General features: G+C 37.2%; 1 protein-coding gene and 2 long non-coding RNA genes across 3 annotated transcripts in view; 2 read left to right on the top strand and 1 right to left on the bottom strand.

The window, feature by feature from the left end:
* The window catches only part of LOC131251557 (ATP-dependent DNA helicase Q-like 2), a 36558-nt gene extending 23716 nt beyond the window's left edge, over nt 1-12842 (top strand). The window contains exon 2 of the mRNA XM_058252314.1: nt 12660-12842. Within this exon, the coding sequence (XP_058108297.1) occupies nt 12660-12722 (63 nt within the window). The 3' untranslated portion in view covers nt 12723-12842. The remainder of the gene's footprint in view (nt 1-12659) is intronic.
* A 1508-nt stretch (nt 12843-14350) lies between these two features.
* LOC131251563 (uncharacterized) lies at nt 14351-14754 on the bottom strand. Its single transcript, XR_009173971.1, has 2 exons — nt 14627-14754; nt 14351-14589 (listed from the first exon to the last, which is right to left on the bottom strand). It is a non-coding gene; the product is annotated as an uncharacterized LOC131251563 (long non-coding RNA).
* Nucleotides 14755-15019: 265 nt separating this feature from the next.
* Nucleotides 15020-16374, top strand: LOC131251542 (uncharacterized). The gene is made up of 2 exons (XR_009173970.1): nt 15020-16015; nt 16156-16374. It is a non-coding gene; the product is annotated as an uncharacterized LOC131251542 (long non-coding RNA).
* Nucleotides 16375-17381: the final 1007 nt, after the last annotated feature.

Raw genomic sequence — 17381 nt, 5'->3', positions numbered from 1 at the left:
GGAATCGAGGTGGAGAAGGCTAAAATTGACTTAATTACAAATTTGTCGACCCCTAAAAGCATATATGACATTCATTCTTTCATATATCACGCTAGATTTTATAAGAGGTTTATTAAAGATTTTAGTCAGATTTCTATACCATTGTAACCTCCTTCATAAGGACATCCCATTTGAATGGACTGATGCTCATCATGAGGTTTTTACAAAGCTTAAAGGCATGTTGATAACCGTACTAATCATGTAGCCACCCGATTAAAGTGTTCCTTTTGAAATCATGTGCGACGCTAGTGACTATGTGGTTGGGATTTTGTTGGGCCAAAATGAAAGACGAGAAGTCATACGTTATGTACTATGCAAGTAGAACATTGAATGGTGCCCAAATCAATTACTTCACTACAAAAAAGAAACTCCTTACTGTAATATTTGCACTAAACAAATTCAGGTCTTACTTGATCGGATCTAAAATAATCATCTTCACCAATCAGGCGGTGCTCAAGTACATTCTTTCAAAGAAGGATATTAAGCCTTGTTTTCTTGAATGGATCTTCCTACTTTAGGAATTCAACTTAGAAATACATGATAAAAAATGAGTGGAGAATGTAGTGGCTAACCACTTATTGTGAGAATGTAGTGCCTTAAAACCACCTTGATTAGTGCACTACCATGAGTTCCCATTGATGTGAATATTGTAAGGAGTCCCTAAAATGGTATTGGTTAGTGCGTTTCTTTGGGATCTCTTGGATTTGATGTTTGGATTCGCTAAAACAGTCTTGTTCAGTGCACTGCCATGTGATATCCTTGACAATGTGTTTGAGCTCCTAAAACCATCTTGTTCAGTGCACTACCTTCAATGTCCTGGGATTGTCTTAAAATTGTCTTCATCGGTGCACTTTCTTGTACGTTTTCCTATGATTATTGTTTATGGATATGTGAATATGCAAAGCGATAATTGGTTTAAGTTGATTTATGGTAAACATTACATCTATTGTATCTCTGGCATGAGAATTTGCCATGTTATTCTCTTTGTTGTATTTGCACTATTATTTCAATATTCTTCATAAGCTCGTTGGATATGATCCCATAAGCCATCGTGCTAACATCCCCTTGAGTTTTGCAGGTGTAGATTAGGAGTACTACGGGCAAGTTTGATGCTACTTTAGTTTTCTTTGTTTAATTGGGGCTTACTTTGAATTTATATTTTATTTTTATAATTAGAATAGTTTGATTTTGAATATCAATGTAATTAAAGATTCAAGGATTGATTGTGGATATTTATTTTATTGAGAATGATTTCAGTTTATTTTCATTTACTTTGACTGTGATTGCCAATGAGAATGAATGAACCTTATGTGGATTGAAATATAATTTGATTTAACAAACCTCACCGACCAGGATTTAGATTTGGGCTCGGGCAACTCGGGTACCAAATTTTGTAGCGTGACATATCATGCCCCTAAAATGGCGGCTGGGCACTTGACTCTGCCCATGGGAAACGACATGGAGGATTATTATTATTTTTGGTATAGTTGCGCTAGTGTCCAAATTTACACATTTTGCATGTACAACGCAAGTCGACAATGTATCATAGCAAAAGACCAAACTTTAGCATTTTATATTTTCATATAAAATACATATAAAATTTATAATACATTCTGTCCGCTGGATGATAAAATTAAACATCGTGGGGCAAAGTTCTCATCTGCCAAATGCTTACTGCAGTTCTCTAGGGTTTTTTGAAAATTTTAAAATTAAAGGTATGAGCTCAAAGGAGCCTAATAAGATCACCTCTTTATACCATTCAATAATTTAAAATAATAATAAGTACAAATAAATATATGCAAGTAAGAAATAAAGCAAACAACGAGGGAAAAAACAAAAAATAATAATAATAATAATAATAATAATAATAATAATAATAATAATGCCGGATGAATGCAAATTAAAGGTTCCCCATCCATGTGCTCTAACCCGTAACCTCAAATACTAGATTGCTTCCTGGCAGACACTATGTAAACATGGGTTAGACCCTACCATTCCATATGTCCTTCTTCAACCAACAATTGTACCCTATCATTTTTTATGTTATTAATTATTCATAATCAACAACATTCAACAAAACACACCATCATCCATCCTCCTCTTTCTCTATTCACACCCAACAACAGAGGGTAGAAACCCATGAACACATTTGATCCGGATATGACTGACTAGATCCACAGCTAAAAAAGTTAAAAAGAAATTTTAAAAAAAAAAAAAAAAAAAAAAAAAACAACAAGAAAGGAATAAAGAGTGTGATGTATATAAAGAAGAGTTATATGATACACAAATTGGGTATGATTCTTGATCTGCAATCATTCATAAATTACACACGTGTCATATATTAACTCAAATAAAACTGACTAGATTGTACCACTGATCCACTGTTGCCAAGTTAAAATTCTAAGATCACGGTGGTTGAACAATCCTAACATCCGATTCTTTAACACTTTTATGTGAAGATAGGATCATTGGATATTTTCATTTTTCAACTGTCCAATAAATGTCCACCATTCCAATAATAAGATAATCAGTGAGCGTAATTTTTATCTCGTGATACACCTAAAGTAGATACCATAATCATGATTTAATTCGACTATTTGGAAGCCACTTGTTCAATTTCTTAGTGCTGGCGTATTATCACAAATATATAAAAGTTAGCATACAGTGTTTGTACGCGATCATTTTTCTCCGCGAAAATTTTCTGGAAAGACAACAGCAATATCTGTATTATATTGACTTTATTCACTCTGGTACGCAAGAGAGATTGAAAGACAAATAAGAACCCATATGAGAAAGAGAGATGAGTGAGAAACCCACGTGTAAAAGAAAAGAGTCAGGAGTCTTAACTCGTTCTGATAAACATTGTAGATGTACCCGCCTGGCATGTGCAAACGAACACACTTGTGGTATATCACAGGCGCTCATCGGCAATCTACACTCCCTATGTATAGATTTCATGTTAAAAATAGATTAATATGATCGTTAGGTAGGCCACACATGTACAAAATAGCTGAACAACTGAAGATTCAAGTTCAACACACCTATCACCCACCTAATGATCAAATCAGCACGATTATTTTAAATTAGGGATGAAAATGGTATGGAACAATGGGTCACTGCACGAACCGCTCTACTCTTAGATTGGTACACCTACAAAGTGTACTCGAAGGAACGAAAATTGCAATATTGCATTTATTAAAAAGCACGCCCTAAAGCAGCGGTCAAACGCAGGAGAGAAGAAGAGTGCATATAATAAATGCAGCTAGTCAAACCCAAACAATTGGGTTCGGAGCCGACATATCCGCTGCACATGTGTGCATGCATGTGCGTATGAGAAATGTTCTCTGGATGATAAGCTAAGGTCTGTCGAGCGGATGGTTTCTAATCTTTCATGATCATACAAAATCCAACCCATTCAATAGGTTGTTCCCACCATGAGCATCAACTTCTCAGAAAATCACCCTCATCCACTATTCATTCAGGCTCACCTTAAGAAAATGTATAGGAACTTATAAATAACAAGTGTGATATGGCCGATTAGTGGATTCGGATAATTTTTATATAAACTGGTACTCATAGCAGGGTTAACTTACCGGACGGGCTGGATGTTGCAAAAACATGGATGTTTAAAGTTCTTTGTTTGGTGGATGGTGACTTGGCATCCAACCAGCTGGATGGGAGAGAAAATGAGAGAGTAGCAACACATTGCTCCCGCGTAGTTCAACAAGATACCATCAGGATTTAGCCATTAGAATTTGGTTTTGTTCAATGACCCAAATCATTTATTTAATAGAACTACTCTTAAATGAGGGATGTCCCTAGAAAACTAACGAATTGAATATTTCACCCCTATAGTCATACGAAAGAGGTTGAAAGAGACTGAGTGGCTGCAATAATTAATCCGATTGAAAATTTTTCTCTTGACATTTCTTACCAATAAATTAAAACTGATCGTATAAACGGTTTGGATCATTGGAAGAGGATCCAGAATCTAAGGTTAAAGTCTTAACGTACCATATTGCAATACGTCACGATGTACTGGAGGAACCCCAAGTAGTAAATGATACGGGTTGGTTTCATTGGTTGTCATGTTAAAGTCAAACCACATGGGATCCATCTAGATAAGACAGACCAGGTGGGCCCATCTGGAGACAGACAAAAATGGCAAGACAGAAAATCCCCTCCATTGGTCCAAGTTTCATTCAACACGCTACATGGTCTCCTGTGCGGTCCACCATGATTTATGTATTTTATCCATTTCATCTATCCATTTTCTTTGATAAATTTAAGGTTGAGCCTAAAAATAAAGCACATATAATGGTAAAATAAACCACACCACAAGAAACGGTTGAATTGAACTTCTACGGTTGAAATTTTCTCACGAGCCACGTAATTAAGATTTGGATCAAGCTTATATTTGTGTCCTCGGTTCATCCACGTCTATATGATATTATGGACATATTGGATAACAAATAAACATCACTGTAGGGCGCAGCAAGGTTTCAACAGTGGAGATCATTGTCGCCGCTGCTTCCCGTGGTATGATCTACTTTTTGGATATGCTTCAGTTTTGCGTTAAACCCCTTATAAAAAACGGAAGGATAGGGTAGATAGACCACAAACATTGAAGCTGGGCCCAACTGAGTTTAGTCAGTACGATAAGAATCCGATTTCACTGTTATGTCCAATAGCAAATTGATAAAGACTAGTTATTTGATATGGTCGGGCAGAGAGTCGTGCACCGACGAATTAGAACTCATCGCGTAAAGGCAAGGGTAAACAACTTATGACATCCTGCCGTCTTTCACCACCACCGTGTCACTTGCTTTGGAAGGAAGTAGCTAGGAAGAAAACATGGGCCCCACCGTCAACATCATGGTCCTCGGAGATGAGGATGATCACCTCACTAGGTGGGCTACATCTGTAAGTTTGTCAGATTGTCGCTTGTCAATTGATTCCAACAGTGTTGCCCATCTGATGAGCAGATCGGCCAGATTTTTGTGCTTGGTGATCTTCATGTGGATCCTGAAGTTTTCACGGTACTGATGTCCTACACATGTGGCATGTTGATGGAAAAGAAGGTGCAATGGCAAAAGCTGTGGTACGTAGTCTGCAGGTGATCTGTTTTTCATAGATAGTGTGAAAGGGACATACCCGTGACGCAAATTATATCGTCCAGATCGTGGGGCGCAGTTTGGATGCCATATCTTTTAGAAATTTCCAAAATTGGATTGAATGTATGATCATAATCTCTCACAAACGGGTAGGTGTTTGTTGGACGGTTGACTTTTATATGCGCAAAAAATCCGCTTTGATTCATTGTTTTCAGCCTGAGGACGGGAATCCTTTACAACACCTAAGCGGACAACCCCTACTCTCCGTGGAACCCAACATGCTGTATATGTGAATCACTCGGTCTATCAGGTCAATTCTTCAATGCTACGGCTTTTTTAGCAAAATAATTAGCAATAACATGTAATAACCAATAAAAAACAAGTAAGAGAGAGAATCAAAATTTCTTAATTTTCTTCTCTCTCTCTCTCTCTCTCTCTCTCTATATATATATATATATATATATATATATATATATATAAAGATGAATGCTCAGACGTGAGCATGGGTGAGTACCTTTGTACACGTGTCATGGGCACAGAATCTGAGTAGTACATGTGATGCGGCATCCCTTGAAACTTCACAAGCCCAACTTGCAGCTCGATACAAAACTCTGGTGGGCCATGGCAAAGAAAATAGTTTCCTCCCTTGATTTGCATTTCTCTTTGCTATGGCCAACTAGAGTTTTGGATCAGGTTGGAAATTGAGGCCCTAAAGTCTCACGTGGACTGTTCTTATTTTGTGCCTAAGACACGTGTGCAAAGGTGTGCGCAAGTGCTCACATGAGGTGTGCAAGTGAGCATTCCTCTCTCTCTCTCTCTCTCTCTCTCTCTCTCTCTCTCTCTCTGCGCGCGCGTGTGTGTGTTTATAGAAGAGGTAGAAGTAGCATAAAACTATGAGGAAGAGAGACATAGAGGAAGAAAGACATAAAGAAAGAGGAAGTTCTAATATAGAGAAAGAGTAATACACGTATTCTTCGACACTCCCCGTCAAGTTGTGACTGAGATATCGATAACGCTCAGTTTGCACAATGAATTTTGAAACCTTTGTTTTCCAACAATTCGTGTGAAACAATCGACTAGTTGGTGCTTTATTCATAGGAATGGGGTAGATACCACCCTCACCCGAACCTTCTCCCTGACTAAATGGCAATCTACTTTAATGTGTTTTGTTTGATCATGAAACACATAATTAATTGCAATATAAATGGCCACCTAATTGTCACAGAATAATTCAATGGGATTATCATCATGAACGCCCATGTCTTTAAGCAAAGCTTTTATCCAAATAATTCACGCATGGTTGAGGTCATTGCTTTATACTCTGCTTCTACATTAGACCGAACAACAATATTATTATTATTTTTACTTTTTCACATAACTAAGTTACCACCAACAAAAGTACACACACCAATTATAAACCTTCTATCAAGATGGCGACATTCCCAATCAACATCCGAGTAGCCCATAATTTTTTTTATTCTTATTGCACTTGCTTAGGACTCCTTTTGTAGGTAAGCCTTTTAGATACCAGATGATTCAATTTCTACCTTTCATGTGGATGGATGATAGCTTGTGCATGAACTAACTGACCAAAGAGACAGCTTGAGCATTGTCTGGATGGGTAATAGTGAGGTATATGAGTCGTCCAACCAATTGTTGATATTGGCCAATCTCTTTTATATGATTTTCCATTTCTTCAGAAAGTCGAACATTACAATAAACTAGTGTATTGGCAAGCTTTACAACTAATTTTCCCGTCTCCTTGAGGAGATCTAATATGTATTTTCTCTATGATTAGAAAATTTTCTTTTCTGAAGAATGCACTTTTATATCCAAGAAATACTTCAATTTACCAAGATATTTTATATTGAATTGCGTCTTAAGATCATGCGTCAACTGTAGAATTACTTGATCATCATTGCCTGTGATAATAATATCATCGACATATATTAGAATAATCACCCTTTTTAAAGCTTTATGCTTGACAAATATTGTATAGTCAACTCCCCTCTATTTATATCTAAAAGCAATTAGAGGCTTTCTCAATTTTTCAAGCCATGCTCTTGGCGATTATTTAAGCTCATAAATTGTTTTCTTTAACTTGCATACTATACCATGCTCCCCCTCTGGAGGATGTCCTGGAGATAGTTTCACACTACACAAAATTTGTCAAACTGGTACGGTTCGGATTTTGGTTCAGAAACGGCTTTAAGCCATTTCTGATTTGAAACGGTAAGGAACCGTACTGGATTCATTATGTTATACATGGTTCTTTCCACTGTTTTGTTGGTGTGTCCCAATTGAGTGTTGGATCTTCTTATTTCTTCTTATTTTGTTTTATTATTTTATTTTGAAACAAATTGACGGAACAGATTCAATTAAAAACCTCTAAGTGGACCCCACAAGGCCCAAGAGGCACGTTGCTCTATATCTGCCACAGACTACCGATGGGTTTTAACCCTTTTCTTACACCAAAAGCCCTAAATTCCTCGTTTTGCATCTCCCTCTCTCAATCTCCCTCTCTTTTGATCTTCCAATCTCAACCCTCTCTATCAATCCCCCTCTCACTTTACATCGTCGTTCGATCTCCCTCTCCTGATCTCAACCCTCTCTCTCGATCTCCCTCTCCTGATCTCAACCCTCTTTCTCGATCCCCCTCTCACTCTCCCTCCCTCTCTCTGTGTAATAGGCCCACCGAAAACGGGTCCAGAACAGATGACGAGAACGAGTTCTGGGAGAAAGTGAGTGTGGCGGAGGAGAGGAAAGAAGCTATATATGGTGGTGTTGTGGTGTTCTCATCGAAGGTTCTGTCTCACTCGTTTGTAGGGTGCTTTGTGTCGCACTCCAACAAAGTGAGATATTCAGTCATTTAGTCATCTGAGTATACTTTCACATGAAAAACATAAATGATTATGTTCCTTACCAATCTCCAATTTGTTAGTAAATTACCAGTTATTATTAATTTTTTTTGTTTTCATTTTATACAAGTTAGGCCCCTTTTTCATATTTTTGGTGCATGGATCATACATAATATCATAAATTTAGGTCACTGAACAATGGCCTTACTTGTAAAAACTAAAAAATCCATTGTATATAATCTCCTATATGTCATGTATGCTAACTGTTTGATGAAATGTCTCAACAAGGAATGTTTTGTGTGGATCGCATTTGAGTTCCATTTTTTTTTTCTCTACCCATGAGTCGGCCCATATGGTTGTATGGTTGGATGACTGCAAATTTTTTTAAAAGTTATGGAAAATTAGTAAGCGATATTTTCTGAAATTAGGTACCTCTCTTGTTGAGCATTGCTGTTAGTCATTGTTTTTTTTTTTTTTTTTAAATCACTCTTATGTTTCTATGTACACCATCTGCTGTCATCCTGCGATATTTGGTTTGGAAAATCATCTTGTGATTTATAGGAACTGGTTTTATCTTGTGTTTAAAGAATCAGCTGGACACCATATGTTGTCGTCTTTTGATATCCCATATGTTGTTTGCAACAATCCGCTTGTGATACATCGTTTGAAGTAGATTGTGATGTGTTGTGAAGGAATCCTGTGATATGTTGCAAAAATCAGACCATCTACCATTATCTAGATGCCATTTATTGAGTATGTTAAGAGGTCTTTTGGGTTTTTCTAGAGGATCTGATTGATTCTATTTCCAAAAGGGAGAATTCATCATTATTTACAAAAGGGAGCCAAAAACAAAGAGTTTTTCTGATGCAGGACAATTAACCACCTACTTTAAAAGCTCGAACTGTTAGAGTATGGCGAATTAATCCCTTTATCTCATAGCCCAAGCCCCACATCACATGGGTTAGGACCTCGGCCGAGCCCCCTTCGTAGGCCCTAAATCACATGGGCTGCCTACCCCGAGTGTGTCCCCGCATCCCACGGGCTACCCCACTCGAGCCTGGTGTGAAATGCACATTAATCACCCCTGGTAAGGAGTCTCGAACACGAGACCTCCTCCGTGGGCCACACCCACCCCGAGTGTGCCCATGCATCCCACAAGCAACCCCACTTGAGCCCAGTGTGAAAATGCCCCTGCATTAATCACCCTCAGTGAGGAGTCTCGAACACGAGACCTCCTGCTCTGATACCAATTTGATGCAGGACAATTAATCACTTGCTCTAAAAGCTCGAACTGTTAGAGTATGGTCAATTAATCCCTTTATCTCATAGCCCAGGCCCCACATCACATGGATTAGGGCTTCGGTCGAACCCCCTTCGTGGGTTCCAAATCATATAAGCCGCCCACCCCGAGTGTGTCCCCGCACCCCACGGGCTATCCCACTCGAGCCTGGTGTGAAATGCGCATTAATCACTCCTGATAAGGAGTTTCAAACATGAGACCTCCTCCGTGGGCCACACCCACCCCGAGTGTGCCCATGCATCCCACAAGCGACCCCACTCGAGCCCAGTGTAAAAATGTCCCTGCATTAATTTGATGCAGGACAATTAACCACTTGCTCTAAAAGCTCGAACTGTTAGAGTATGGCGAATTAATCCATTTATCTCATAACCCAGGCCCCACATCACATGAGTTAGGACCTCAGCCGAACCCCCTTCATGAGCTCCAAATCACATGGGCCGCCCACCCTGAGTGTGTCCCCGCATCCCACGGGCTACCCCACTCGAGCCTGGTGTGAAATGCGCATTAATCACCCTTGGTAAGGAGTCTCGAATACGAGACCTCCTTCGTGGGCTACACCCACCCCGAGTGTGCCCATGCATCCCACAAGCGACCCCACTTGAGCCCAGTGTGAAAATGCCCCTGCATTAATCACCCCCAATGAGGAGTCTCGAACACGAGACCTCCTGCTCTGATACCAATTTGATGCAGGACAATTAACCACTTGCTCTAAAAGCTCGAATTATTAGAGTATGGCGAATTAATCCCTTTATCTCATAGCTCAGGCCCCACATCACATGGGTTAGGACCTCGGCTGAACCCCCTTCATGGGCCCCAAATCACATGGGCCGCCCACCCCGAGTGTGTCCCCGCATCCCACGGGCTACCCCACTCGAGCTTAGTGTGAAATGCGCATTAATCACCCCTGGTAAGGAGTCTCGAACACGAGACCTCCTCCGTGGGTCACACCCACCTCGAGTGTGCCCATGCATCCCACAAGCAACCCCACTCAAGCCCAGTGTGAAAATGCCCCTACATTATTTTTCATATGAAAAACGATCTGTTTTCTGCCATCTATTTCTCTCATTAATCAGCTTACCATGACAAGCAGATTCCTAATACTACATGGATCTACTTTGAGCTATCAGCTCCCCCATTTTGCGTGGTCAAAATAAATGTAAGCTCATGATATATGATTTAATTGTGGACTTGTTCTATGTATGAATTGAATGTTTCTTTTGCATGTGCTCCTTGGACTCAGATTGCGTAGTGTGGCACACAGCACCAATGTCAGTACTGTGCACTATTAGAAAAGCTGTGGGGCCCATCATGATGTATGTGTTTTATCCATGACAAGCAGATTCCTACTACCACATGGATCTACTTTGAGTGATTAGCTCTCCCATTTTGTGCAGTCAAAATAAATGTTAAGCTGTGATTTCGTGTGTGCCACTAATTAGATTGGCAAGAGTTCTACAAATGGCTCTGCCCACCAGACATTACTCTCCATCACTAATAGATTCATGTGTGCCACTAATTAGATGACAGGGCATTTGAGTACAAGTAAAACTTAAAATTCACTCTAAAAGTTTTTTTTTTCCTTATATTTTCTTCCCTTCATTTCTTTGATTTATGCTCTATGTTTCTGTCTGTTTTGTGTTATTTGAGAAGGAAAAACAAAAGCAGGAAGGACACTGAAGTGGCATATGTAGAAGGACAAAGAAGTTTACATTTTCTTCATTCTTCTTTTTACTTCTCTGATATTCCATTGTATTAAAGAAGTCTTGTACTAAGAAAGATTTGATTCACAACTTAGAAAATCACAACGCAACAATATTTTTGTGAATACAAATTCCTCATGTTTAAAGTAATCAAATGCCTGATTGGTCAAAATCTTCTCCATCACCATCTGTCAGCATTGCCTGCAATTTTCATATTTTTATGCAATCAGGTGGTCTTTTTTTCTTTTTTCTTTTTTCTTTTGTATGCTGCAGGTTGCATTGTTGGACAAGGGGCTATGATATTGACATTTTCAAACTTTATATATTGACAAATTCAGTCTTTGCATAATCTATATAACACAATGAATTCACAATTAGCAGGGGCTGAGCAACTCTCTAATTACCTCTTAAAACAGATGGATGTGCTTAATATAGAGTCAATGCCTGTAAAGAAACAGAATGTAGCAAAAGAGTTGTTTGGTTCAATTGGCCTAGCCTATGATGGTGATGGCTTCTTCTTCTTCTTTTTTTTTTTTTTTTTTGTTTCTTTAATGAATTTCTAGTATGTGTTGTGGTATTTTTTTCCTCCTTTATTTGATTATGTTGTTGGGATTTTGATGTTTTGTTTAATATGAGTTGCATTGAGTTGTGTTTTTTTTTTTTTTTGAGAAATTGGCAGGCATCATTGGAATGTGAAACGGTTTTATCTAGTGTCAATTGTAGAGGAATCGTTCTATCCTCTTCTTATTCTTCTTCTTTTTTGGGTTAGTTTCAGTCTTCTATGATTACTCTGTCGACTCTATGAATGGTTCATTGCTTTCCGTATTCTATCGTTTCCACTTGCTTCTCTCTTAGTAGTTAGTTAATTGGAGTTCCACAACAATTTACTTTTTGTGGACAAGTATAGCAGTAGGGAGTACTATGTTAAAATGCTCCAGGCCATGGTCAGATCATTTCTTATGTTATTTGTATTCTTTACTTCTCACAGTTATGCATGACTTGCGACTTATTCACACAGATCTGAAGCCAGAAAATATTCTTCTTGTTTCTGTAGAATATGTGAAGGTGCCTGATTCTAAGGTGTACTTAAAACATGCATATTTAGGTTTACAATTTCATATGAGATTCTTATTGAAGTTCAACCTAGTAAATTTGTTTTCCATTTTTTATTTGTTGAAGTATGTATCCTCTGACATGCATCATCATCTCAATTTTTATTTTTTTATTTTTTTTTGGTTTGTTTTGTTTTTTGTTTTTTGTTTTTTTTTTTTTTTTTTTGTTTTTTGGTGATTTGTTTATGTTATATAGATATGTTATATGTATGCAAACATGCTACAAGGATTTAATTGTGTGTATTTTATTTGTACCATGCAGAAGGCTTCCTTCTACAAATGTTCAGTCACCTGACATAAATGCACTGTAGTTCTAGAAATGCAAAGTTATTCCATTCATATGAGTTTTTAGACCATTTCCACCTTTTTGTCTAGAGAATTCCACAATTGGATGCTCAAACTACATTTTTCTATTGTTCTTCTTTTAACACATTTGTGACTGCCATTTTCAGAAAGCCTGCATTTGTTAGTTTTCTATGCTGAAGTTGGGCTAAAAGGCTTTCTTCACATCATAATTTGTTGCAACTTGTTGACAGATGTGTGAAGTCGTGCGGGATGTTGCAAACTATTTCCCAACGGCAATAATTAGTGGAAGATGACGTGATAAGGTACTGGAGCAATTAGCTACTTTGCATGGAAAATGATCCAATTTTGGACCTGTTTATCTAAGTTATCGTGCATTGCATTTCCATATACTTGGCATGCATGTACAGTTCATCTGCTAGGCATTGTCACGGATGGCACATGGCCCAAATATGCTAGTCAGTGCATCATAGCTGCCGAGTGGACTTATGGGATTGCAAATGTTCTGAAGACGGGTATTGATGCTACCAAGTTCCTTGCATATTAAGATAAGTTTACCAAATTCATTCTGTAAACCAAAGCTTAAACACTCTGCAACTGAATGTTCAAACTCAGAGCTGTTGGATGGTTGTAATGAATTCTCGATATCTTGGATCCCCATTCGCATTGAGTCTGTGTTAGCATTATCATCTATTTTGAAGTCTCCGGGCTACTTTGACCCCTTTCCATCTTGGTCACATTCTTGTTTTTTTTTGGCTGACGTATATATGGGAGCTAATCCCTTCGCACTCAGTCTCTCATACAAACTCTGCTATTTGTAGTTGGCATATGGTGGCATCAATGGTTGCAAGACAAACTGTACCACTGCCCCATTGTTCGAGGCATTTGGAGGAGTGTCCTTTTAGTCAGGTCCATATGAGTCCATCCAAAAAAAAAAACAAACAGGGGCATGCATTGTGTACATCGCCGGTATCAGTCAAATACATCCAATACAACATGGAGGCTAGAATTTGAATTTTGTTTTTGTTTTTTTTTTTTTTTTTTTTTTTTTTTGAAAATCACTCTTCTTTTTTTATTTTATAATAGGTGGACTGTGTGTATGTAAAACAAGTGAATGGTCAATAGAATTGACCAACAACCCATGGTGCAGGTGAACAAGTTCCCTTTCTTTTTTCTTTTTCTTTTTAAAATAATGTTTGTACTATTCCCTTTTTTACTTTTATGATTGGCTGGTTTTCAAATGGCTATGGATTGTTGTTTTACCCTGCTATCTAATCTAGTCTTTGAGTACTCTTTTGAATTTTTGAGCTATTGATCAAAATGTCAAAGTACTTTTGACTAGGTTCTTTAGGTTTAGAGAAACCCAAGCTAGCTTACTGTAAGTATTGACTGACTCAATTTGAATTGACTTGATCAAGTGAATTTGTTCATTACAAGTCAATCAAACTTAGACCCTTTTTATTTGCAGGAATATTCTTCCTATATGTCTTAGAACTGCATATTGTCATGTCCAAGCCTTTATTATTGTATGGCATCTCAATTCATGGGAGATGCATTGGCCTTCTCTGATCCAATTATATAACTAGTAGGACTTGTTGACTTGAGTTATGGTACTTTCCCTTCATTAACAGTCACGTGTTTATCAAATCTGTTTTCTTCTGACTATGGCATGATCCAACTGATTCACATAAGTTGGATGCGGTGGATTCGCATAATATTGTGATGCATGGTAGAACTTGATAGATTTTATTGGCATAGGTATTTAACTGAATGACAAGGAAAGTAAATGGCTATGAACAGGACATTTCAGTGAATGAAATTTGCAACAGTTTCCAGAACTGAGTTCCAGATGATGAATTCAATCCTTTCATCATGAGTATACTTGATTTTCCATTCGTCCATGCCAACCAAAAACCAAGATGTATTTATCTCTTTTTAAAACTGAAAACCTCAATTTCCTTTTGAGAGGGCTCTGCTTCACAAACTGTGTTTTACAATAGTAACTTAATACAATGTTCTCATGGTTATATCTCGAGAAAAGCTCATTTCTTGGAAATGCTAACCTTTTTCTATTGGTTTTCATTACTTTCAGCATCTCCACCAGGCATCAAGGTAGCATTTGCATTAGAGTGTTGTGGAACAAAACATGCCTTGTTAGATAACCTAATCTCTTATGCATTTGCATTACTTGCCAAATAACCTAATCTCTTATGCATCTGCATTATAGTGTTGTGGAACAAAACATGCCTTGGGTAAATAACTTGGCATTTCACAGTGATTGATCAATTCTAAATTGTTTGGAATCTTATATGATTTGTGATATTTGGGATATTTTGATAAACATGATGCATAGGTGCAGTATATGCCTTTTATTAATGATTGGAGCAATCAATAGTTGTGAAGCTAGTTCCATTACATTAACTAGAATTCTTTGCTTGCTTTACTCCTATTTTCAGGAAATGGTGAAGGGTAGTTCCATTACATCCACCAGCCAGCTTGTTGAAGAAATGAATGACTATTTAAATCAAATTTATTTTTCTTTAAGAACTATTATTGCTCCTTGTTGCTTTACTCCTTGTAATGCTCCTATGTTCAATTTTTGTTTTCTCATGACACTTCTTTGCAGGTTCATCAACATAATTTTTGTTCAAATTATAGAAACCATACTAATGATAATTTTTGTTTCTTTTTTTGTCCTTTAAATTATAGAAACCATACTAATGATGATTTCCAACTTCATGCATATGCCGCTTTTGGGATTTGAAAGTTTAATAACTGGGGAACTCATTGTGGAGCCCCACAGTGTTCCTTCTCTTCTTTCCAAGTCATCAATATTTTTTTGTTTCCTATGGTGTGGCCTACCTAGTTTTTGGAATACCGCACTTTTTAGGTAGTTCTTTAATCTTGACAAGGAACATTAGAAGAATGGTTTTAATGTAATCTGCAGGTTTGGGAGATACATGTGCATTGACAACTAATATTTTAATGGGGTGGATCTTATGAAAGTTCCACCCAAGGGGCTCTCAGTTTGTTAGCCTGGTTCTTTTTTGATTATGGGAGATATGTGTGCATTGACAACTAATATTTTAATGTAATCTACAGATTTATGGCTAATGATGGGAAGATGAAGCTGAAGGCAATGCTTCTAACCCATTCCTCTTCAGAAATACATTCTAGAAAACTTCAGAACTTTGGTCTGATTTCTATTATTGATTATACCTGCAATGCCATTCCAAATCAGCCTAGAAAGCAAGTCCAATTATACCTGCAATGCCATTCCAAATATCTTTTTACAATGTACATGATGCATTTCTCATAAGAATCTAGAGTATTACATTCTGGATTTTGAACATTCCTCAGCAGAAATTTTCAGCATCTCTACCTTTTGCTAGTTCTATATGCATTACAAGTTTCAGTTAAGACGATTGCCGGAGTTTCCTTGTTGAACTACCATAGGTGGTGTTCTTATGTTGTTATAAATTTTACAGGAGATGCATTTTTGCACCCAGCAAGTGAACAAGTTTGCCTCGCTTGGTCTAGAACGAGCTCCCCTCGAGTCACGAGTGCATCGATCATATCCAAAAACCAGGTGAGTCAACTAACAACAGTCCCCCATATGTATGTTCAATTGTCACAATATTTTCACACTGTTTTGATAGTTGATTGTTGTTCTTTCAATCTATTCACATGTTTTTATTCTTATTTTTTTACTTGTTGCTTGTTAGTTAGGTACATAAAAGGCCATCACATTGTGGAGCTCTTCATCTGCTTGACGGACTTTCATTGAATTGTCTTTTTATTTTGAAGTCTTCCATTGTAGATTTTAGTTTTTACTGTCAGGTTTGCAAGTCAGATAAATAATGTTTCAAATTACATCATAGTTGTTTTTACTATCTTTTGATTCTTAAATGAATATGGCTTAAATATATTTTATTTTAATTTATTTTATACAGCAGGTTTTTTTGTTTAAAATCGTTCCGAAATAAGAAAAAAATACTGTTCTCAAATATGACCGTTGGCGCCAGAACAGTTTAAAACCGTTCCTAAAATTCCGTTTCAAAAAATTGAAACGGTACCCAAAACGGTTCTGAACCATTCCTGATTTTCTACGACGCCTCATTTAGGAACGGTATTAAACTGTTTCTAAAGCATTTAGGAATGGTTTAAAACTGTTCCTAAATGACGATTTTGGTATACTATCATCTATACTTCTTCATGAAGATCTCCATGTAAAAAGACATTTTTACATGTAATTGATATAATGGCCACTATTGATTAATTGTATTGGACAACAACACGTGTATAAAGCACATCTTGACCACATGTGCAAAAGTTTCTTAATAATCAATGCCATAATTATGGGTAAATCCTTTCGCAACCAATATAACCTTATATCTTTTTATGATGTTATCACTTTTTTATTTGATTTTGTACACCCATTTGCAGCCAATTGGTTTTTTTTTTTTTTTCCATTAGGCAAGTGCACTATTTTTCAAGTGTTTTTTTTTTCTTTTCGTAAATCCTCCTAATTCTGCATGCATAACCTTCTTTTATTCATCTTGTGATCATGCATCTGCAAAGCTGTCAAGTTCGACATGGGTAAAGATGGAACTTACGAAAGCTACATGTTGTTTAGAATATTTTTCAAGGGATACATATGATTGGATTGGATAAGTAACGTGACACGAAAAATCAAATAAATGAGTAGTATGATGAATAACTCTTTTCTTTTCTTTTCTTAAGGCAATAAGAGTATGAGAAAGAGGTATACCTAGCATAGAAAAACTTGTAGCAGAGGATGAAGATTGATCAGAGGATGTTGGAGTCACAAGGTGTAATATCCTAGAAAAAAAAATCAAAATTTTCTCTCTCCAATTACATGCTATTTTGCTATTTTAGAATTCTTGCTCATATGATTAGAAATTGTTATTTATAGCATGAATTATATGCATATA

The sequence above is a fragment of the Magnolia sinica genome, chromosome 1 (genome assembly GCF_029962835.1).
Source record: "Magnolia sinica isolate HGM2019 chromosome 1, MsV1, whole genome shotgun sequence".
Lineage (NCBI taxonomy): Eukaryota > Viridiplantae > Streptophyta > Magnoliopsida > Magnoliales > Magnoliaceae > Magnolia > Magnolia sinica.
The sequence above is the reverse complement of the archived record's forward strand: the minus strand, read 5'-3'. Positions and strand labels throughout refer to the sequence as shown.